Source organism: Zonotrichia albicollis, chromosome 10 (genome assembly GCF_047830755.1).
Source record: "Zonotrichia albicollis isolate bZonAlb1 chromosome 10, bZonAlb1.hap1, whole genome shotgun sequence".
In the NCBI taxonomy this organism is placed as follows: Eukaryota; Metazoa; Chordata; class Aves; order Passeriformes; family Passerellidae; genus Zonotrichia; species Zonotrichia albicollis.
The window spans coordinates 4,523,594-4,546,941 of NC_133828.1; the positions used below are offsets into that span (position 1 = coordinate 4,523,594).

Below are 23,348 nucleotides of genomic sequence, written 5' to 3' on the forward strand. Positions count from 1 at the left end.
AAGGAACTCAATGGTAATAGATCTTGGAATATATCTTAAATCCAGTACCAATTTATACCAAATGACCCCAGTTATAGATGGAATGGGGCATCCACAGTTTTTCTGGGCAACCTGTGCCAGGGCTTCACCTCTCTCACAGGCAAGAATTTCTTCCTAATATCCCATCTCACCCTGCTCTCTGTCAGTTTGAAGCCATTCCCCCTTGTCCTGTCATTCCAGGCCTATGTCCAAAGTCCCTCTCCAGCCCTCTTGGATCCCCCTTAGGCTCTGTCACACTCCCATGTTATACCTCAATTTCTTGCCACCATCTGCTATTTTTGCTTTTAGAAGATATCCTTCCTTCGCCACTACCTGCAAGAAAGGAAAAAAAAATCATAACCACATTATTTATTATTTATACTTAATATATGCATAGGAGTCTGCATCCAGACTCTCTAGTGTGGGGGATCTTACCACTAATTCTCAGTTTAATAACCTTTTATTTTTGATATGTTCCATTCTTTTGAATATTTGCAGACAATATTAAAACAATACTTAAAGTCAATTACTTTAAATAGTTGACTTTACAATAAAAACCCAATGAAGTTTTATTTTACTTTATTTTGTTCTATTTACTTAGAATAAATTTATGTAAGTGTGGGCAAAGTTTCTAGCTATCAATAAAACAGAATTTTAAATGCATTGCAGGTAAATTATGGTAAATATAATTTTATATATTGAGTTTCATTACTAGCTGTGAGGGACACAGCACATTGAGGACTCTATATAGGAATGTGACACTTGATTTTCAGATTCCAACACCATGCTTGAGTTTTGGTTTTTAGTAGGTACTTTTTTTGGTATTAGAAGGAAAGCAAGACCTAGACTTGCTCCTTTTTTTTTCCTTTTTCATTTCAATTTGTGCTCCTATACCTCTCTGAACACCTTCCTTAAGCCAGACACCTTTGCAGACCCTTGGCTCTCCGATCAGCTGAAATATCTCATTTTACAGCTGGGATAGGGGTTATTCTTATGTATATAAATTTATATTTAAAAGCTAAACCCAAACAAAACAAGATGACTCTTTTTCAGCCAAACCCAATGACCTTCCATCTCATCAGGTCTCATCAACTAAGGATGTCTCAACTGTGTCAGTAATGGGAAAAAGAAACAAAATTGTAATTAAGAGTGAGTCTGGTTTTGCTTTCAAACACTACTGAGCCAGTGCCCAACTTGGATATTAGAAACTCCACATGGCCTTTGTAGTAAATTGCATCACAAGGCAATTTCATAACAATTTCAATAGAATTTTGCAGTCTGCAAAGCCATTAAAGAGCAATAAAACATGCTTTAAGAGGCAATATAAGGATTTTTAAATCAAACATGTCTGTTATTTTGACTGTACAAAACAGCATTATTTTAACAGAGTAGTATGTTTCACAATTTCCTCAGATTTTGGTTGCGGTTGATATACAACCTGGAATGACATATACACTGTGCAAATATCAGTTTGTTCCTATGGAAAGGCCTGTAGGGCCATGGACAGTGATGTAAGTGACATTCTCAAGTGGGTACAGGAGGATCAGCATGAGCTTCATCTGTAATTTGTACTTATCTCATGTAAATTCCTGTCATGCATGTCATTACCACAGAAAACCCAGAGAGGAAGTGTGCAGGGATTATTGTGCAGAGTTATGTCACTATTTATCTAGTGATGGATGGGTGAACCAGCAGAGCTAAAATACGGTTTAATCCCCATCTCCACCTACTTATTCATATTTTTTTTCCCCCCCTTACTTTACATTTTTGATATTTTTCTTCCCCTTTTAATGCTTCTTTTTTATGGTATAAAACTTCTGGTCATTGGCCAGGGCCAGAGATGCCAAACATCACATGAGAAAAGTTATTCTTTTTAATATTTCTATCCATCTGGAAACACAAACTGGGAGGAGCATGGGCTAACCATTCAATCTGTTGGCTGCTCCTCTGAATCAGAACCCAAATCTCATGTTTTCAAAGCTTACCACCACTTTCCCAAACTGCTACCTTAACCAATCCAGGACTAAAGGAAAATATTATTTTTCGACATCTCAATCACCTTTGTTGTCAATCCTGGGAAGATAAGAACTGGATGTGCTTCCAGATGAAAATGCTGCTGCTCAATCATATTTTCCTTATAATTGTCTTCAGCCAGGATATCAAATCCACTAACAAATATTGGGTGTATAAAATATCTGACTTAAATTACATCGCTCAAATCCACCATTTGCTATAAATTAAATGGCTCAAAACTGAACAGTAAAAAGTGACAAGAGCTGCAGTTAATATGAGCCCTCTCAGTGCTAAGAAAACTCATTTCACACACATTGCTTTAATTGAATTAGTACAGGTGCTGTACTTAAAATTAGCACAACCTTCTCTAATTGTTAAGGTGCCCAGTTTTCTCTGTAATTAATAGCAAGGGCATGCATAGAATTATGGAAAAACTAGCCCAAAGTAAAAAAAATATATCTAGCATGACCCCAATATTTTTATAATTTTTATTTTGAGCGCGGCATTCCCCTTGTTTAACATCTGTTAATATCCCCTTTTCTATGCTACTTTTTTTTCCAAGAAAACTCTTCTAGGACAGCTCAGGATCAACTTGCAATACTTCTGCAAATGGATGATATTGGATTGAAAAGAATTCCAAATATATCCTAATGATACATTCTGTTTCTGTCTCAATAAATATCATCATCTTTTGTTAAGCTGCTGCCCTTCCTGCACCTTTTCAACATGTGAAGGTTGAGAAAATGACCCAAAATGCCCTGCAGAATTAGCACAGAAACAGGAAAATGGAATAATTTTCTGGAGTTCCTGTTGATTTGTTTTTAAATTGTCTTTAGAAGAATAGTACAGATGAGAGTACATAGTGTAAATATTTGAGCTTCTAAATAAGAAATAAAAAGAGTCTCATTGTCATGGCTAATATTGCTAGAAACTGTAAGGAAACATAATTATCACAGTATCACATATAGGTTTTATAATTTTCTTGAGTAGAATTCAAACCATCTGAATGTACCTAATCCTGAAAAGTTTAAGTAACAGTACTGCTGATACCAAAATTTCTTTAATTAATCTCTATTTGCATATTCATTTTATTTTAGCAGAAAAACATCTGTTTCTCATTCCCCCTAGATTCTTCTAATGTCAAGAATTTATTCTTTTTAATTTCAATATTTCTTATACAAACGAATAATAATATTAAAACACCTTAATAAGGGCAAAGGGAGAGCAAAGACTTCATCACATTCCTTTATGCCAAATATTAGCACAGATGAAACCTCAGTCAAGTACAACAGAATTAAGAGCAAAGTCAAGCCATGTAAATGACTTTGCACCTTCTAAAATTATTCTTTTTATTGATTAATCAAAGTCCCTCACGTTCCTGTTCCTTAACATCTTGAGGCATCTAAATCCTCACTTATTCGTTCTTTAGTAAAGGAAGGGCAACATTTACATTATCAATAAATAACCAGAGTGATTTATCAGCTCCACAGAGCAATTACTTACTGTGGGTTCCTGGTTGCTGATGATGTCTGCAATTGTCAGGTTGTGTTGGGAAAGATTTCTTCTGTGACGGTTTATCTGAAAAAGAAGAAGAAATATTTGCATTCAGACAGGATTCAGACGCATAAAGGTAAAGGTGGACCAACACATTTAATTACAGGGCACACACAGTGTGCATTGGGTGGAGATCTGGGGTTTCTTTCTGGTGCTCCTCTGAGCCCTGGGTATTTAAAATGTACAGCTGATATACTCTGGTATAAAAATCTGATATAAATGTGTTTCTTTGTGGCGTCACATTGGCAAATTTACCTCTAAATTAATCAGCTGATAATAATAATCTAAATTATGGGGTTTTTTTCCTCATTAGGAACCTCAAAAATGGTTTAACTGCTTAGGTGCTCTTAAACCCATTTTAGAGAAATAGGAAAGCTGCTGATTGTAACTTCAAGGCCACAAAAATCAAACTAATGATGAAACCAGAAAACAATTGGGCACAAGCACACAAAAATCCAGCAAGTTTAAACTGCTTTAAAGGCTTTTTCTAAAGTCTCCATGATTGAAAGGTTACAGCAATACTGGACTCTGACTTGACAATTGCTCTCAAATACTGAGTCCTTGATTTCCTTCAATTCTCCCTTTTCTTTGAGGAACACAATGTAATCAACTGTGACTTAATTCTGAAAAATTATTGCTTTATACCAGAAACTATTAAAACAAAATAAAAGTCACTTCACAAATCAAGCATTTGGCAGAGCATTTTACTTCCTTGAAAATCTGCAACAAAGAACAGATCACTCAAAAGTGTGTGCAAGTGTATGCGTATGTGTATATATATATATATATATATATATACATAAAACTTTTACTGCTTAAATCCAGTATCAATCAAAAAATTTATAATTGCGAGCTGAAGTCCTGTAAAATTTAGTGATTATTTCCTCTTTTAGCTCAAGTCACAAGGCAAACAACAAAATATAGTCTCAACTAGTTTCCACTGTATTCATCATAATGCATTCTCTTTTCCCCTATTAAAATAGAGTTAACCAAAAGTCATAATGTATTCTGTTTATATTCAAGTGTCTGAATATAGAAAATGTTCTTAATTAATCCAGAGGGCCAGGCTCAGAAAACAGTTAAACATATTATGATCCCATATTTTTCTCCACACATTGCTTTCATGTTTATTTGTAAGCACTAAGGTTTTTAAGCCTTGAAATCTATATCCTAGATATTGCTCTACTCTCCTAGTCAGAGCTAATGAGCTTAATGAATTACCAGTTCTAAATTTAATACAAACATTTCAAAGAAAGAGATAAAACATCCTTCACAATTCAAAAGTTTCTCTGACCTATTTATGAAGAATATCACTTAACAATTTCATTAAGGGTGAGTAACAGCTGGTGACATGGCTGTGTCCTAAAGTGTTTTTCTCTCTTAATATTCTGCATCTTAAGCAATCGAGCTTTCATAAGAAATACTTTAGTTAGTGGCAGTCCCTCCTTTGGGGAGAAAAAAAATGTCAGACCACATTTTCTGTATTTTGCAATCTTGTTTTCAGGAGTGTCATGTTCCTGTTTTATTAGCATGTAGGGTAAACAAGAATGATTTGCTGATGCTATTGAGAGAACTTCTAAGATTACAGTCCTTCTATTTAGATTTTGGATGGAGCTTAATATTAATGCAGGCAGAGGCATGTATATAAATTCAAAATAAATTAATTCCATTTATCTTTTTCTTTATCTTTACTGTTAGACAACTCTGAAGGTTCTATAGTGCCTGAGACATATAGCTAAACTATTCAGGTCTAGATCACAGGAACTCTTTCTTACCCAGATCCCCCACATCCTAATTATTCCTTAACATACGAGAGAGTGCATTGCCCAGCGATGGCTTCTCAAATATATTCTTCACTCATCCAAATTAAATAACAAGGCACACCACCACCCCACAGTGCCTGCTTTAGCATTCAGCTGCTCTCCCCAGGAGCCCCACGTGGCTGTTGGGGGCCCTGTGTGCAGTTTTGTGAAGTGTGGAGCACCGAGCTGAGCTCTCGGCCGCGCTCTGGCTCAGCGATCAGAGCATTTGCAAAAGAAATGCTCACGTTTGATACTCGCTGAAAAAGGATTTATCCAGAGACCTAAATCCATCCACAACAGAAGCAAGAAATGAGTAAAAAGTCCTATTTTTGTAGGCCTAGAAAATTCCTGGGGTGGTATAATTAAAGGACGTTATTCAAGACTTCTAGGAAATTTGAAGCAACTAAGGAAAATAAAATTCCAGGTGTGGATGGTATTATGTCCTTTAAAAAAATTCCTTGTGTATGCAAAGAAGAAATGTTAGCAAAATCTGCATGAAGGCAAGGAAAAGAGGAAACCTCTTACACAATTATTTAATTGATACTTTTGCTAAAAAGGTGTTTCTTTTTGGTAGACCACTAATGTGCAATCGCATGCAAAGAAAGCCCTGAAGCTCCAAAGTCTGAACATAGTTACAATTATACAACCAAAATCCACAATTATGTAAGCCAAGATACAGCTCTTCTGGAAAAAGACTCCAAATATTTTGCTTACAAGTGGAATTAATGGAAACTTCAATAAATTTCTTATTGTTTTCTACCAATCTTTTGGTTTAGAAATAGAACTTCAAAGAAAATTAATCAAAACAACTTGACAAAAAGAAACAGTATCATCAGAGGAGATATTTTCTTTTTGACTGATTTGACAAAATTCCAGGAGGGTTGATAGAAATTTGGTCTTAAATATAAATATATTTTACAAATACCAGTGAATGGGTCAGTTACGTAACTTCCCTTAAGATAAATCCAGTTGAAAGTTAAAATGTTCTCAGCAGAACCTGGGTGACAGCAGTCAAGATGGCCATGTTTCAATATACTCACAATTTTCAACGATGTACCAAAATATTCAAAGGGAGGTGTAGGCTCTGTTATTTTCATTCTTTCATTCAGCTTTTAATAGATAGACCATAAAGGAAAGAGGTTCAGATTTCTTTTCCCTCCATAGCTCCATTTAATTACCCTAATAAACTCAAGAATAAACCTAAATAATATCTGTCACAAGTCCTCTACCTCACCTCCCAGGGCACGATGAAAGGCAGAGATTTACAGGAGAAGTTCGTGAGATCCCTTTTTGGGAAAGGCAGCTTATCAGCAGTTTTCTGATTTGATGAACATTCTTCAGTCAGCAACAATGTCACCTGCAGCACTAAAAATCCACTCTGCGAGCGCTTCCAAGTCTGTGGGCAAGTCTGGTTTTGTTAAATTCAGCCTGAGCTGCCCCCCCTTCCCTTAGCTAAAGGGGATCCATCTTCTACCAGAGTTATTTCAGCATCTAAGCACTAATCCGTCATCATCCTCCCCACAAAGGCAAAGCCTCCTCCCCGTGTGCCTGGTACCCCGGTGTGAAGGGACAACCATCTGACAGCTGCTGTTTGAACAGGGAGGTAAAACACAGGAACCTGATGTTTCATTTAATTTCTCCCTGTGTTCCCGTTTGTTCTTTCAATTCTCCCTCTTTTTTCTGGGGATTCATCATGGCTAAGTCAGCACTACTCTCTTCACACAGTGTGGCATTGATTTAAAAAGGATCTTGGAGGATCCATTTGGTTTTTATTTCCCATTACAGGCATATTTCTAACCTAATTCATCTCATCTACAAGAAGCAGCAGACTTCTTTTTGATTTCAACCAAACCTAACAAAACAAACCAGCATTACTCAAAATGCTGCTCCAGTGCAAAGCACAGACAATTAATTATTTTCTGAAATGTCATTCTGAATTCACTTGTATCCCTAAGTAATTAAGATAATTGTATGACCTTTCTAGGTGGCTTTCAAGATTGTCAAGTAAGTTATTCACCACAGATTATTTATCCACAAACACCACCTACAAGTAGCCTGGGAAAAACCATGGTTTTCTCAAACAAGCAGCACCTGGTCCAACAGAGCTCAGCTTTGGATGGGAAACTGGCATCTACCTGCTGTTTTCTCCATCATTCACAGTACTGCTCTGCCAAGGAGATGGTTCTCACAGAGGGTTTGATAGATTTCTACCAAAACCTTTTCAAATGCTGTTCATGGTCTGACCTTTGTTTTCAGGGCTCTAGCTGTTGTTTTGTTTCATCCTGCCGACACTGCAACCATGTATGTGGAGATTCCTTTATAAATAACCAAAAAAAGAGAGAAATCCCCTACTGTTGAGCCCTTCTGCTGCCTGATGCTCTGCTCTGGACCCCATCCAGCAAAGCACTCTGCAGTGGCCTTAAGTGTTTTTCTGGATCAGGGCCAGAACACTCCATTCTTTACAGGATCGAACTTACTGGTGGCAGCTTGAAAGTTTTGCAATAAAAGTACAAATTGGTCATATAAACTTTTGTGGAAACCATTCCCTCAACAGAGAAGGAGGGGTGACACCTGATTTAGTGATGTCTGTGGTCATTTCGTTCCCAGTCACTCCCAAACTGCAGTGACAGCTCATAATCGCTTAGATAAAGAAACTTAACAGAAATGTATTGTAGCATTTCTTAATGGCCACATCCCTTGAAAGACACCTATGGAATGGTTATGGCAAGGAGAATCCTGTAACATTTCACTCACTGCCATGCTCAAAGTGACTTGTTTTCAAGATCCAATCTTGAGCAGTATGGCAGGTCCATCGTTATCTACAGAAATTATTTGGAAAGAGCTGAGCTATGATATGATTCCATGTCAGCTGTGAAAGGCACTGAGGAAATCCCACAGGCCTCTCCACTCAAAGATGCCCCTTTGTCATTTTCAAGGGCATTTCATGACACAAAAATTGGGAAAGCCTTCAAAGTGACAGAGGGCAGGGTTAGATTATAGGTCAGGAAGAAATCCTTCCCTCACCCAAGGATGGTGTGGCCCTGGCACAGGGTGCCCAGAGACGCTGTGGCTGCCCCATCTCCAGAAGCATCCAAGGCCAGACTGGATGGGGCTTGGAGCAACCTGCGTGTCCCTGCCCATGGCTGGGGGTGGCACTGGATGGCATATAAACCACACATATTCTAGGACTCTATTCAATTCTATTCATTTTATTTCAGCAAATAAGGAAATTTTCTCCATTATCAAGAAGTAGAGGATGTCAAGAAACAGCATGAACTCTCCCACACTGCTGCAGATGCTCCCAGTGCAGTTGAGCTGTGCCATCTCTCAGCAGAGGACCCCTTCCAGCCCTGGGGAAAGCTCCATGTCCCAGTGGGCTCCCTGTCCACAGCCACTGGCACTCCTGCCTTGCTCTGGAGCCCTCCTAACACCACCATCCTGAGGATCACATTAGAACCACTTGGTTTGTTTTCTTTTCCCCCTTCCTTGTCTCAAAGAGGTTTCTTCAGGAAAAAAGGTAATGAGACTAAAGGCAGTATAACATGATATTAGGTCTCACTGCCTTTTTTCCAAGGCTTGCAGGAGAGAGAGACACAAAATACAGTTTCAGTCCTGCCCCCACCAGCCCAGATTTGCTCCTCACCCTCCATCCCCAGGCTCCTGAAAACTCATTACGGCACAGGTTACTGAATGCCTTGCTCAGGAATAGGAACTTGCATGGATGGAGCTTTTGTGCACTGGCTACAGACCAGATAATCTCTCCATGCATCATTTAATAGGAAAACCACTTCACAGTCCTCACAGGCCTACGTTACATATGACATACTCTCAGCAGAGTCTGCAGCCTGGAATCAGCAGGGGGAAGAGGAAAAGCAGGACTGTGCTGCCTTCGCCCTGCGCGCCTCCCTTTGAGCACACTGCCCTCTACACTCAGCTCACTTCTCCAGAGCCTCTGAAAATAATGATAATGGCTTTGCTTCCCTTGACCTCTTGCTCCCTTATAAATCAGAATCCTATAGACCTTTCCCACAGTGCAGGGGTCCTCCTTTGTATCCGAGCCTGTGAAGGTGGGTATTTTTTATCAAGGCAATATAACCACGTGGGCGTGCTGCTCCCTGGCTTCAGGACTCGCTGTAGACAAGCACCACGGTGCCTCTGCCGGGGGAGGATCTCCATTTATCTTCATTCATGAAAGAAGAGCAAAATAATTACTTGGATCCTAGTTTAAATTTCAGCCCAGTGTTAAGATGAGCTCATTCCCTGTGATCAGAGAATCATTAATCATGAGTTTGATTACAAAGCAGAGCATGTTTGAAAGTATGTTGCCTTCTTTCCCCAAATTATTGGAGGGGGTTCTAAATTTGGGGTATCCAGTTTGGGCTAATATTTTCAGTCCAAGAATTAGCCTTCCCTGGTACTTCTCTCCATTAAAGGCATGCTGTTTCCCAGGAGCAGATTTTTCCCTAGAGTGGGAGCCCTTTTGTTCCTCTCTAGTCACTCAAATGGCCTTTGAAATTTGTCCAATTGATCCTTGCTTTGAGGGAGTCCCAGCTGATGTAGTTGGCTTCATTTTTAGCATTTTCAGGAGTAGGAGAAGTGCCAAAAGCCTATGTAGAAGAAGAGACAGCTACAAAAGGTTCTTACCACCCATATGTGTTCAAGAAATCCTAGGGCTGCTCTAAATTCAACTGTGGGTCACTCGGATTTGTGTACCTGGGGATCCAACCCTCACAAAGGAACCAACAGCTGTGCTGCCTCTAATCCGCAGGATTTCCAGCTGGAAATCAAACTGGAACCCGGTCTCTAAGCTTCAATATGCTTTAATTGCATTAAATAAAATCCTCATCGATTCCAGCAAAGAACATTAAAAGTGAGACTTGTGATATATTTCTATTTGCCTTTTCTGTTACAGCCTGTAATATGCAACAAAATGCAGCAACACTATGACAGCATTCATCCAGCCATAAATAAAAAGGTATATTATAAAATCTAATATATTGATAAGATTTCTATTCTGGTTTTTCTATTCATCACACGGCCACTACTTTTGGTTCACTTTGATATTTTAATATATTTGTCTAAACTATTGCAGGTGATTTGGTAAAATTACAGATGAGAGTGCAGCAATGGTAGAGAAAATATGGAGTAAAAACAGCAGAAATAAAAATGCAATAACTATCAGAGCTTCACTGTTCTTTGCCTCTGACATCTATGTCTGCAAAACTGCTCTTTGATGTTATGGCTCTAAAAGGTAAAAATCAAAGTTAATACAGACATAGAGTAATGATAGATTATCTTTTCATGTTGCCTCTGGATCTTAGAAAAATAAAGACAATAAATGTGAGAACTCAGCTGTGACAGCAAACTGTGTCAGCAACTATGACCTGAAATTGCACCCCAGAACTGTAGTCTGAGGGTAAAAGGAAAGCAAAAAAAAAAAAACATTAAAACTTACTAAGTAAATGTGCAAAAGCATCTACAAGAATTGCCTTTACAAAATCACATCCAGCACATACACTACGATCAAAATGCTCTGAAAAGCTCTCCCTGAAAGGACTGTCTTACAGAAAAGCGTAATTAACATTGATGTCACACTCCTGCAAGTCATCCATTGCTGCTTGCCATATAAATACCCTTGTAGAAAATAATATTAATATTCCTAGACAAATGCTCACCCTCTCTAGTGGACCCCACATTAGCACATTGCTTTATCCTGCCTACCTAATTCCTTCTCTCGGATTTAAACAAGCCAAAAACTCACCTTATGCTACTGCAGAAGCAATTTTTATTTTTGAAGGTTAATCCAACTCAGCAGGATTTAGGGATGGCACTTTTGCTTGGTCGTAGGCATGTTGGCTCAGGCCAGACAGCTGTTTGGACATTCTCCACTGGGAATCTTGCCCTCAACACCCACAGTTGATGCACATACATGGTCTACTGGCTGCCTACTTCCATGCCCATCTGTTCAGATGGCATGGTGCCCACTCACAAGTTCGCTGGATCCTTGCCCTTAGTGTGTAGATGCCAGGCAATGATGGGCTTAGATGGGCAGCCTGCAAAATACTGAAAGTGATCATTTTTTTCCTCTAGGAAGTCCTTCCTCTGCAATAGCACTGAAGCATGGGCACCACATGCTACCCTACACTTAATAACACCTGTGGACATATATGTGCCAGGAATGGAAAGGGAGGGGGGAGACGTGGTTGGAGGGGAAATATAAAGTGGAATGATACGAAAAATTTGCAAGGATTCCTGTGTAGGAATATACTCTATATTGCCCATGGCAGTGGAGGGACACCCAGGGTAACTGGGAACAAAGTGGCTCAAGCATCAGAGCAGCACAGCCGTGGCCACACTGGCCAGAGCACAACCTGGTTTAACCTGATTCCCACTTCTGATACCCTACAACTGCCTTGGGTGCTGCACACCACTCACTACACACTCAAAGTGTACAAAAATCAAAACCAAATCACACCAAAGCCAGTGTGATCTAAACCCAGACCTGCCTAAAGTTCAACACACTTTCCTTATACACCACACAGCACGAAATATTGCATGGGAAGCCATGGCACCAGTGAAGGTAGATAGGAAATAAGTCATTTTAACCAAAGTCCATTTTAACTTGTGTCATTGCCCTTTAAAACAGTAACTGAGAAAACTGTACTTAGTAACAAGAGATAATTTCAGATAATTTAGTAGATAAGGAAAGTTTTGGAATTTTTTTCTCCAAGTCCAAAAATCAACCTTATTAGCTATATTAGGACAAAGCAGCAATTTAAATTATCGTTTTCTACCCTAGTTCAATTAGCAGCAAATCAACATACAGCAATAATTTCATTGCTCGAAATAAGCTACTTAAAAAATTAATACTTTGTTTACTATTCCAAAAAGATATATTTTATTTACATTTTAATTGAAATTATTTGAACTTTGTGCCTGTAAATCCCAAGGTATCCACAGACGATCCATTCTTTAGTTGTTCTTCATACATTGTGTGGGAGTCTTTAGAAAAGTCAGAGAGATTCTGCTCTTTGATTAGATGAATTAAACTTTTAGAAGAAGGAGGGAGGAGGAAATCAAAGAGTGCTCAAGCAGAGAGTATTTTCAGTGTAGTCTTTCAGGAATCCTCCTTCCTACCAACACTGTGGTGACCAAACTATCAGTCTTACAAACATGCATGGAAAAAATTAAGAAATTGAATCGCAAATACCCATGAAACACATGGATAAAATTGTTAAGTTGATAAAATTATTCCAACAAGTGGTTTTTTTCTCTTTTTTCTTCCCCCTTCCCCTCTCTGAGTGCACCCCAACAAAACTCCAACAATTTCGGGCGCGTGCGATCAGGCTGGAGAGAGAGATAAATCTACAAGGCTGGATTTGCAGCCTGGCTCAGGGCTCTCGTGGAGTCAGCAGTGTGCTGTGCTTGGAGGCACATTTAAGCTGTGCCTAACTTAGTGTTTACTCTGGGGTGACTGGATTTGAGCGCGCTGTCCCTGCCCCAGAGAATTGTTTGCTGTGCGGAGACATCAGTCTTGTCTTTGAGCATGCTCCGCCGAGCCGCTCATGTGTGGCTGCTTGATCTGTTTGGGTCTGGACATATTGTCAAGTCCTCGTGTCCAAGTTCCATGGGAGCGGTGCCGAAAAAGTCCTGGCTCCAGAATGAAAAATAGATTTGTACAGAACGCAAGCCAAAATAGTCGCTATGAACATCCGGTGACAAAAATCAAAGAATGGGAATAAAAAGTGGTTTGCTCTGACTCTCGAGCTCAGTTCAACTTCTTTAATCTGAAGGGAAAAGAAACCACCAAGACCACCTCCTTTCTAGTTTTCAGGCTCTTGATTCCAGCCAAAGCAGAGGTGAAACGCTGCCTTTTACAATGGAAAGTCCTTTGTTTTCCTCAGTGCAGAAATTCTCACAAAGAGCCTTTCTGTGTGATTGAAAGGAGTATCTTCTAACACAGGTCACGGCTGACAACCTCATAGCTAAATCTTATTAAAAACTGTTCAGAGACCAAAATTAGAGACTGTAATACAGAACCACTTGGATACCTGTCAGATGGATAATATCTAGATGACCATCTAACTTGCCACCTGCTCTCCCTTCCCTTTGCACTAATAACCTGAATAAGCTTGTGAATACTTTTTCCCCAGTCCTGTTGGCTCATATTAGTCTTTCATAACATCAAGACCTGCCATCTCTTAAAAAAGTCAGTTTTGCTTATTAGCATTGTTCAGAGGAGCAAATTACAGATTGCAGCACAAGAAAGAATGAAGCAAAGTTTTCAAATAGATTTTCCCAGGTGCCATTATAAACATTAACACGAAAGAAAGAGTAATCAAGATAATAACTGATCTACTTCAAGTAGCTTTTTAAGCAAATGACTAATTTTGCAAAGGTCAATTAGCAGGATAACTCCTTCCTATTAGATTTGACACCACGATATTCAGCTAGGAAAAGAATGAAAATATTTTAAAGCCTAACTTTTCTCCCCTCTTCCTTGGAGATTTCTCAGTTTTATATTTAATCACAATCTTGCAGCAAACCAGGTAGGACAGCAGTGATTGCTAGTGCTGCTACCCAGCTCAGGGATTCTCCACTTACAATTTGCCTTCATTTCACACAAAATTAATATCCTAGCATTTTTACCACAACCTGCTGACACAGTAAAACTATGATAATGTAAAGGTTAGGGCTTGGTTGGGGGTTTTTCAAATACCAAAGTCAGTTCTTCAAATTTGTATCAGACTTCAGGATTCATGATGAGATTCTTTGTTATGCTCATTCCAAAAAAATAAAAAATAAAAAAAGTGCAATCTACTTGTGTCTTGGCAAAATTAGAACTACAATTGCAAAACTCTATTCTTCATATTGCTTAAGTGCTATTTCATGATTTGACCTTCAGAGACATAGAAACATTTCAAAAAATCCCCAAGTTGGGCCATGTCCTGAAGAAAACACTGGGGACAGGGAATATTCCTGATCCAAGCACACTGAACCTCCTGGTATTACTCCTGTGCCATCACAATGACAGCAAACCACATAATGCTAACACAGCAGATAAAGAAAGAAAGAAAGAAATGGAATTATCCTGTTTGAAACTTCTGAAGTGTCTGGACAGACTGAAAATTGCCCCTGATTTGATTTTCCTAATTCTGTTCTGATAGGAAAAAAGTCACCTATTTTTCAAAATGTTAAAAAAAATACTCTCAGCATTACAGAGATCATCCTCTGCCATCCAAAATGTGGGCAGTGTATAAAGGCAGCATTTACCCCAGTGAAATAATTTACCCTATTAAAAAACCCCAAAATTACGCATCTGTATAATTCATTTAAAAACCCCAAATAACCAACCAGCAACTTAAGAAAACAAATGAACCAAACATTGTTAGAAGCTTTGGTGGCACACAAAAACAGGACTTTAACTGCATATTTCAGTGCATATGCTGTACATACCACACTCTCAGCACAGTCACAAATATACATTATGTAATGAAAGGAAAAGGGTTTTGATTTATCACTTATGTGCTTGGTTTCTTTCTCTTCCAGCCCCAGCTCAGCAAAGGCTTTCAAACAGCACCTGCCACCAGATCGGTTTGCTTCTCCACCCCACAACATGGATGAGGAATCAAGATGGCACCACTTATGAAAATGTTTATATAAATATTTTATCCAAACTGTGCTGGACTTAGCATATGCTATTTCTCTCTGATATCTCCCTGGAAGGGACACATTTCTTGGTTGAAGGCATGAAAACACAATGAATTTACCAATTCTCTTGATAGTTTCCCACCAGTCTTTTGCAAAATGTGCTGTAATTCTCATTTTATTTTGGGGGGGTTCCAACTTCCTGACATTTCATCTTGTATACCCATTTCCCATTACATTAAAGAACTCCGGTGCCCAATGTTGTCCCATAATGTAGGAAAGAGAGAAATAATTTGCCTTTCAATTTCTTTCAGTAATTTAAATGTGCTGATATCGGTAGGTCCTTCATTGTCAAGAAAATTTTTTTAATCTTAGTTTATTTTTTTTTTGCTTTAACTCTTCCTTGCATAATCTTAATTATTTTAGAATCACTATTTTGATTTTCTATTCATCAGTGCCATTGAGAGATATGAGCTTCATTTTCACTCGCAATGGTCAGCTCAAACTTCTTGACCCCAAAACACCCACAAAAGCTACATTTTACAGCAAAATCCCATAACACAGTTCGTAATTCTGGGTGCAGCAGGGCCTGTTTCTCATATATACATACATTTGGATAAATTAAAATGCACTTTCAGCCATTAAGCCATCCAGATCACTCTCCACGATTGCCTTTACCAGACCTATTTGCCAGTCCATCAATCTTTGCTTTATTTTCAAATGTTATTAGAACTGTTCTATTTACTTCCATATCATGGATAAAAAGAGTGATTAGTGTCAAGCTTAATACTAGTCCCTGGAGAACAACTCTGAAAATTCACCCAGTTGATGATGATTCCCCAGGGACTACTTTCCAAAACGTGTAAATTAATCAGTTCTTAATCCATTTAATGTGTGCTTCACTGATACAGCACATAACTAACATTTAATCAGAATGTCATGTACTATTAAGTCAAGTGACTTAAAAACTTTCACTGCACAAGTATGGCTCCTTTTCCAACCAGACTTACATCAAAAAATAATCCATTTGGTTGCATTTTTAAAAATTGTTATTTGTTCACTTATTATGATTGACACCAATGATACTCCTATTTTTTAACTGAACCCTGGAACACTTTTCCATTAATTGATCCAATACTCTTATAGGATAATTTGACTGTGAAATTTTCCAAGTCAGGCCATTTTCCCTTTCTGAACACTGGCATAATGATTGCCCCTTTTCTAAAACTTTGTAATTTCCACGACAACTAAATATTTACAATTTAAATAAACAGACACAGACCACCTCAGAAAAATCCACAAGGTTGTAGTAAGACATTTATTTAGGTTTCCTAAATTTTGCCAGATATTGCTAATTTCCGCTGAAATTAGCATTCAACAGGCTTTCAGTCATTAATAGGATAGCAAGTTCGTCAAGCCATGTGATTTTAGGAAAACACCAAACAAACCACAAATTCAAAACCCCACAAATATTTATTCATTTTTCTGTTCTTTTCTGCATCACTGTAATAAGCCTCAACATCTTAGCAGTGAGCCTGTAACAGCACAGACATAAGCCCTTAAAAATAGAGATAAAACAAGTGTATTGAAATTATTCCTGTGCACAGAATTCAGAACTTAAAGAATTTGGAAACCTTCAGGACACAGAGAATATCTCCCTTTTATCCAGCACTGCAGAGCTTGCAGGATTCCCCTCAGGGTACAACACCTGGGGTGAAGTTGGTAGTAGGGAAGGTTTTATGCACATTTTAACATTTAGCTGCTTTCCACTGTGTAAAGGACCTGTCTTTGCCTGTAACAAGTGCCATCACAGAAAACCAGTCAATTAGCCAATACACCTCACTTTGTCACTGTCTAGATTCAGTGACTATAGATTTATAAACTGCTGAATGCACAGTACACCTGACTCACAGAACAAAACTCTCTGGACTCTACTGCAAAATCAACTTCATTATTCAGCACGTGGAAGCTGCATTTTATACAATCACCTCTTTTTCTGTGAGGAAAGTTGCTAAATCAAAAATGGGATATTTTCTCTCACTTATACAGGTGCACATACAAGCAGGAAGGCAGAAGCAGGCTGGTGCACTGTGACATGCTGATTTTTTAAACACCTTGCAGGTTTAAGCATGTGTGTGGTTACAGTGGAGCATACGGGAAGATAAATCCACCTAAATTATAATTCCTTCAGTCATTTATTACACATTGCCATAGAAACGAATTCGCAAACTATTTTCCATGTGGCTCTAAAAGTATCAAAATTTATCTTAAAATGTTCTACTGTCAGTATACAAAGGGCCATTCGCTTCCCAGCTCAAATACCCAAAATACTGTAAATGGAGTCTGACCTAAATAAATGCTACTCCAGATCTGAAGATCCATTACACAAAGCCATTCAGGCACAGACAGAGTGGTGGTTGCAAATGTTCACATAAATTAGCATAAAGGCACATGTATCTCTAATAGGTTAATAAGTACGACCAGTGGGAAGTGAAAATGGTTGTTTGCCTATAGACTACTGTGAGAGTTCATGATTTATGGGGGAAACACACACAGAAATGTGCGACAGTGATTTTTCTTCCCCCCCCCCACAAAACACCATTATTTTAACAATTATCGAAAGATTAGGAGGTAGCCAAATGGTGTGGATGGAATTTTCTTGAAATGGTTTGGATCTGCTTTGCAAGGGATATTTTTGTGAGTCCAACACCTCCTGTTTTGTAGGTCACACGGATATCCACAGACTGCGGATACTGAAGGCGCTTGTCCTTCAGCCTTCTGCCTCACCACATGATTGAGCATCCATATACCTTACAACCATACACCCTGTCGAGTGTTATTCTCTTACATATCACAATTTACCTCGCTTCCTCCACTCAAACATGCAACCAAGCTGAGCAACAAGCTGCTTCAGCTGCCATGTCATTTCAGTTTTTACACATCTTCTCTTTTTTATGTGTGCTCTACATCTCCGTGATGTCTCATCTCCCCGTTCCACTGCCATAGGCTACGAGTCAGGAACAAAGCTCAGGCTCAATGTCAAACAGAGTGAAAATGGGAAAATATCATAGAAGGGAAAATTAATGGGCACAAACACAGCTCTGAAACTTCCATCCTTGTGGGCTTTGCTATGTCACATCATTTCTTGGCAAAATATGAAAGAGAGGGAGTAATGGTATTTCTACAGGAAATGCCTCAGAAAGGTATTTAGCTAAGGAAAATACAAAGTGGAAGAGTTATGCTTGCACATTAAAAAGTAAATAATCATGTAAATGTGCAATCAGCCCCTTTAATTTGAAAAACCAATTATTTCTACTCTCCACCATTTTCCTGCTGTCCCTCTTTCCTTGCCTGACCACCATGGTTTACCGAGGTTCATGTTTCCAAAAATGCCTCAGCAATAAAGAGTCCCAAGTCTGACACACAGGAACAGACCCTGAGGCTGGAATCATGGCGCCTCTGCATGAACTGAGGTCTTGCTCTCATTTCAAACAGGGAAATTTCAAGGTGAAACATGCACAAAATCTCTCTTGTCAACAGGTTCGCCAGTTCTGTCTTTAAAACAAAATTGGTGCCTTTCAACTTTTCTCATTGTTTTTGTTTTAGTTTTTTTTTTTTGTAATAAAGAATTTGGGTTTCAGAGAAATTATGATGTTTGCAACCCACATCATAAAAAAATCAAAATTAACCCCCAAATCCCAGTACTTTAAAAATGGTTGATCCTACCCACACAGACATGGCTGGCAAATTCCATCGTATGGAATCAAGGTCTTGGATATCATTAGACATTTGGTGACTGTGAAATCTAATTCCCGACCTAAGACTTTTTAAAAAACAGAGACTGCATTTTTCTGAAAAAAAACAGAAATCTCAGGATACAATAATGCAAAAGAAAAACAGAACGCTTCAGTTTTATTCCTAAACTGTAGAATTATCTTGCTCTAGGAAATATAGTATTGTTTAGAAACCTCTATCTCTCATCCCCAAATGAGCTATTTTTTTTTTTTTTAATATCACTCCTCCTTTTGTTAGCAGCCAAAATCAAACACAAGCATAAATGCTAGTATGTCAAATATTAACATTGGTATTTATTTGCATACAGGTACTTGATTTATCAGCTAAATTATTTATTCAAGAGGTAACACTATACTTCATGTAACCCTATTTCATATTATGTGAATATATTAAACCCTACCTGAATATATTATGTGCAATCCTAATAAACCTTTCCACTTTTCAATTTCAGTCCTTTGTTTTTTCACTGTTTGAAACATAGAATTTATTTTTTGTACTAACATGATAAAACTGAGCTTACTGCAAACTGTATACATACTTTTTAATATCTTTCAGATGAGCAAACCAGAGTCAAAAAATAAAATTTCTTTTTTTTTTGGGTGGGGGGTGAATTCATTCATGATGCATTTTCAGTCTGTTTATTAAGTAATCATATCTGGGTACAAGTGTCAACACAATTTACGTTTTGAATAATGTGAAGCAGATAACCTCAATTAACAAGTAATTAGAGTCATTTTCCTATTAAGCAGTTTCCCTAATTGTTTTTGAAACCTGGAACTAAAATTGTAATAAATAATAAGCGGCCAAAACATGTCCCTGCATTAGTTTAATCCAGGCTTTTCCAGTGGAGCCTGGGAAAAAACGCAGCAGAAATAAGGGCTGACTCCTCATGAAATATTGACAGAAGGGGGAAATATTTTGTAGCTGTGGACTCTTCATAGTGTACTCTTCTGTTGCTTTTTTGTGTTTTGTTTTTTTAATTGATATTATTTCCTTTCCCTCTCTTTTTTCACCCCCATGATTTTATATATGAACCTTTAACATATGAAATATTTGACTTAATCATTGCTGTGGATTGACTAGAGCTCACCAGGGAAAAGCCATCCCCCAGTGAACACAGAGGGTATGATCGCAGCTGAACTACATTTTATAGTAATGCAAATTAATTTGATCCCTTACATTCTGCCTACATGCCTCTCTTTATGTAAAATAATAAATATCAGCCTGTTTTTCAACACAAATAGAACAATTTGTGTGTTTGCTGCTGGTCATTAAAAAAAAAAAATATGAGTCCTTCACATGAATACCAGTTTTTAAAGAGATATCTGTCATATCTGAAATACAAAAAATGAGCTTAGAGAACACAAAAATTTCACATATATTTCTCTGCTCACACTCCATGTTCTCATGGAAAACACCTAGGTTGCACTCTGTCTGTCACATCCAAAAACGGGGGGAAATAATTTTCTAGCTGAAAACAAGAAAAGATCCAGCAGCTGCTCCTCACCCAGAGCCAAAACAAACAAGTGAACTAAAAACCAACAGAAAAGCTACACAAAAAATCCCAGGAAAAAAAAAAAAAAAAAAAAAAAGGAAAATCAGAAAGAAAAAGGGAAAAGAGCAAGTGCAATAATATGGGGCTGCCCCACTCCTGGAGGTGTCCAAGACCAGGTTGGATGGAGCTCTGAGCAGCCTGGTTTGGTGGAAGGTGTCCCTGCCCATGGCATGGAACTGGATGAGCTTTATGGTCCCTTCCAACCCAAACCATTCCCTGGTTTTATGATTCCATTCTCTTCACCCACAAACTCCAGCCCAAGCCAGAGCCTCCAGACCTGCAGTAATATTTATCACCATTTCAGCTGCTAGGAGATACCATTTTCACCTGAAGGAGAGGAAAGAGATGGAATTCTTACAGGCCATGAAGGAACCAAGCTACTCAAAAAGGCTCTTGGCACATTTCTAACCAGACTTCACCCTCCACCCCACAAACACTTGGCTGTTGGCTTGAAGTCTACAGGAAATTTTGCCAGCCTTGGAAGAGTGCAAGATTTCTATTTACTTCATTTTTTACAAAATTTCAATAAAGCAGCAAATCAAAACCAGACTGCTCAAAATAAAAATTAAAAACCCTAGGAAGACAGCCTGAGAAATTCCAGGAAAAACTGGCAGCTACAGAAGGACATGATCTGTCCAGAAGGAATACAAACATTTAAATAACTTGCTGGAAATTAGACTTTGTGAAAAATACCATTGATTCCTTTCAAGTCATTTTATTAAAAGGTCTATTAATGCTTGGCTTGCACTTTGTGGCCATGAGAGATGTTGGAGCAAAGAGCTATCAAAGGTGGCTATCAAAGTTGGGTTTTTTTCATTTAACTTTCTCTAACTATTAAGCTGCTCATTTTGTGGAGACAATCATTAGTGTCTTTAATGTGAAACAAAGCTTCTGGATAAGAGCTGCTAGCTGAAGATCAATATGAAAGATATCATTTCAGTTACAGCTTTAATAACTGTAACAATAGGGAGCCTGGCATTGCAGGCTTTATGCATTAATGTAATTTAGAATCTACCAGGTACAAATCTTATCAAACATTAGCAGTGGCTGCATTGGGATTTTCTAGGTAAGAAAACAGTGTGATAAATGGGAAGTATTTGAAAGGTAAACTTTCATGTAATCAGGCTCATCTGCCATAAAAACATGAAAGAATTTACATGAAGAAAGTGAAATAAATAAACCAAAACAGAGTCTGGGAAAAGGATGGACATTTTAAAGGAACTAGTGGTTCATGTGCTCAGAGTGCACTAGAATGTCTCTCTTGTTTATACCACAAAACTGGAATTTCAGCCAAAATCAGTGCAACTAAAGGTTTTATGCAAACCATCATACACAGAAAAACAAACCTACCTGGATGTGCAGTCAGCTGAACCCCAAAACTGATGAGGAACTTTTTCCCTGGCTCTCAACAAAGCACCAGCACTAAAAACCAGGAGCACAACCCTTCCTCCAACCACAATTCACAGCTCCACCCAGCAAATTTACATTTCCCACCCCATTTATTCCCACCCACCTGCTTCTAAATCCTTCTGCTCCCTACTTGCTCCATACTTTTCACAATGGGCCCAGTTGCCTCAACTTTTTCCAGATTTTGAGATTTGCATGGTGGTGTCAACTGCTGCATTTTTCTGCAGCAGTTTATCTACAACCATGTTATTTCTTTTCCCAGCTCTCCAATTTACTGATTAAAATAAAAATTAAAAAACTAAATACAAAACTCTCCCCACATCCAAAGGGGAAAAAATAAGAAAAGAAAATCAGGCCTGAGAATGTTAAACCACAATTTTGGATCTTCCCTGCAAAGTTATTCCTAAAACCTGATGCAACCAATTGGCAGTTCCTTATAAACAATTTGTTAAACTTGTGTCCAAATGTCTTCAGGTTTTAGTGCTTACAGGTGGCTACTTTAGATTTACACTTTAATTTTGAGAAAGATCTAAACTGGGAACACTGAATTTTCAGTTTATCATTTGCTGATAAAAAATGGAAAGCTCAAAGTTAAAGTAGCCAACTACTGGAAAGAGTTGGCACCTGGCATTTTAATTTTTAAACATTGGGGGGTTTTGTGTAATGAGGTTATAAAGTAAGAGTCTGACTTCAGGACCACAATCAAGAAGAATGAGCTCTTAAGGATGACAGAAGCACTGATGGGAAGCTCAGTTGGTCCAAAATCCAGGTTTGGTCCAAATAAATAAACAGAAGTTTGGATGCTTGTCTGGGTTTTCTACCTGCCTTGGGGCTAGAGATGTCATGAGAACAGATTCTCTCATCACAGCTGCAGCACTTCCAGTCCTGGCCATGGATGAATATCCAGGAGAACAATCTTTCTTACAGAGCTCTGCGGCAGGGGAGGGAAGTAAGGGAAAATAGGATGGGGATTTCGCAGTCTTTCAAATCTGATTCCAAAACTGAGGTAAGATTCAGAGATTAGAAAGGAAAGCACATTTTTTACTCTCTTTGAGTTTTGGCTGTAGTCTTCAATGCCACTTTCTACTGCAACTGGCAGAGTGTGTGGCAGCTCAGAGAGTCAATAATCACAAAAAGAAAGGTGCAACTGCTTCTAAAGTTTAGGCATATTCAGTCCTAAAGTAACAAACATAACAAAGTTGCATTGGTCTATGATATGCAAGTAAAAAAAAATAAAAATATTTATTTAATAGGCTGTTTATTGAGAAATGAAGCTCCTTCTTCCTCTCAAGGTGTTGGGTTCTGGGCCCTTTGAAGGGGGAGGTTCCAATCCAGCTGTGTGTCTGTGCAGGCACACCCTCAACTAGAAAATCATGGGCGATAAACACCTATTTCCATTACAGCTATGAATCACACCAAACAGGAAATCAAACAGAAAATAAAATATTGCCATGTTAACATGACAGGATCAGATGCTGAAGAAAAAAAATAAAAATAAAGGTTGACTTCAAAGGAAATTGCATGTGATTTAGGGCAGGAGAATTCTGCTGTCAACT

The 23,348-nt window shown here is 38.3% G+C and overlaps 1 protein-coding gene across 1 annotated transcript in view; it reads right to left on the bottom strand.

Annotated features, from left to right (window-relative positions):
• ARHGAP15 (Rho GTPase activating protein 15) overlaps positions 1-23,348 on the bottom strand; it is a 321,279-nt gene that overhangs the window by 269,958 nt on the left and 27,973 nt on the right. Inside the window, exons 3-4 of the mRNA XM_005491382.3 lie at positions 3,535-3,609; positions 290-351 (exon numbers count right to left, since the gene is read on the bottom strand). Of these exons, the coding sequence (XP_005491439.2) occupies positions 290-351; positions 3,535-3,609 (137 nt within the window). The remainder of the gene's footprint in view (positions 1-289; positions 352-3,534; positions 3,610-23,348) is intronic.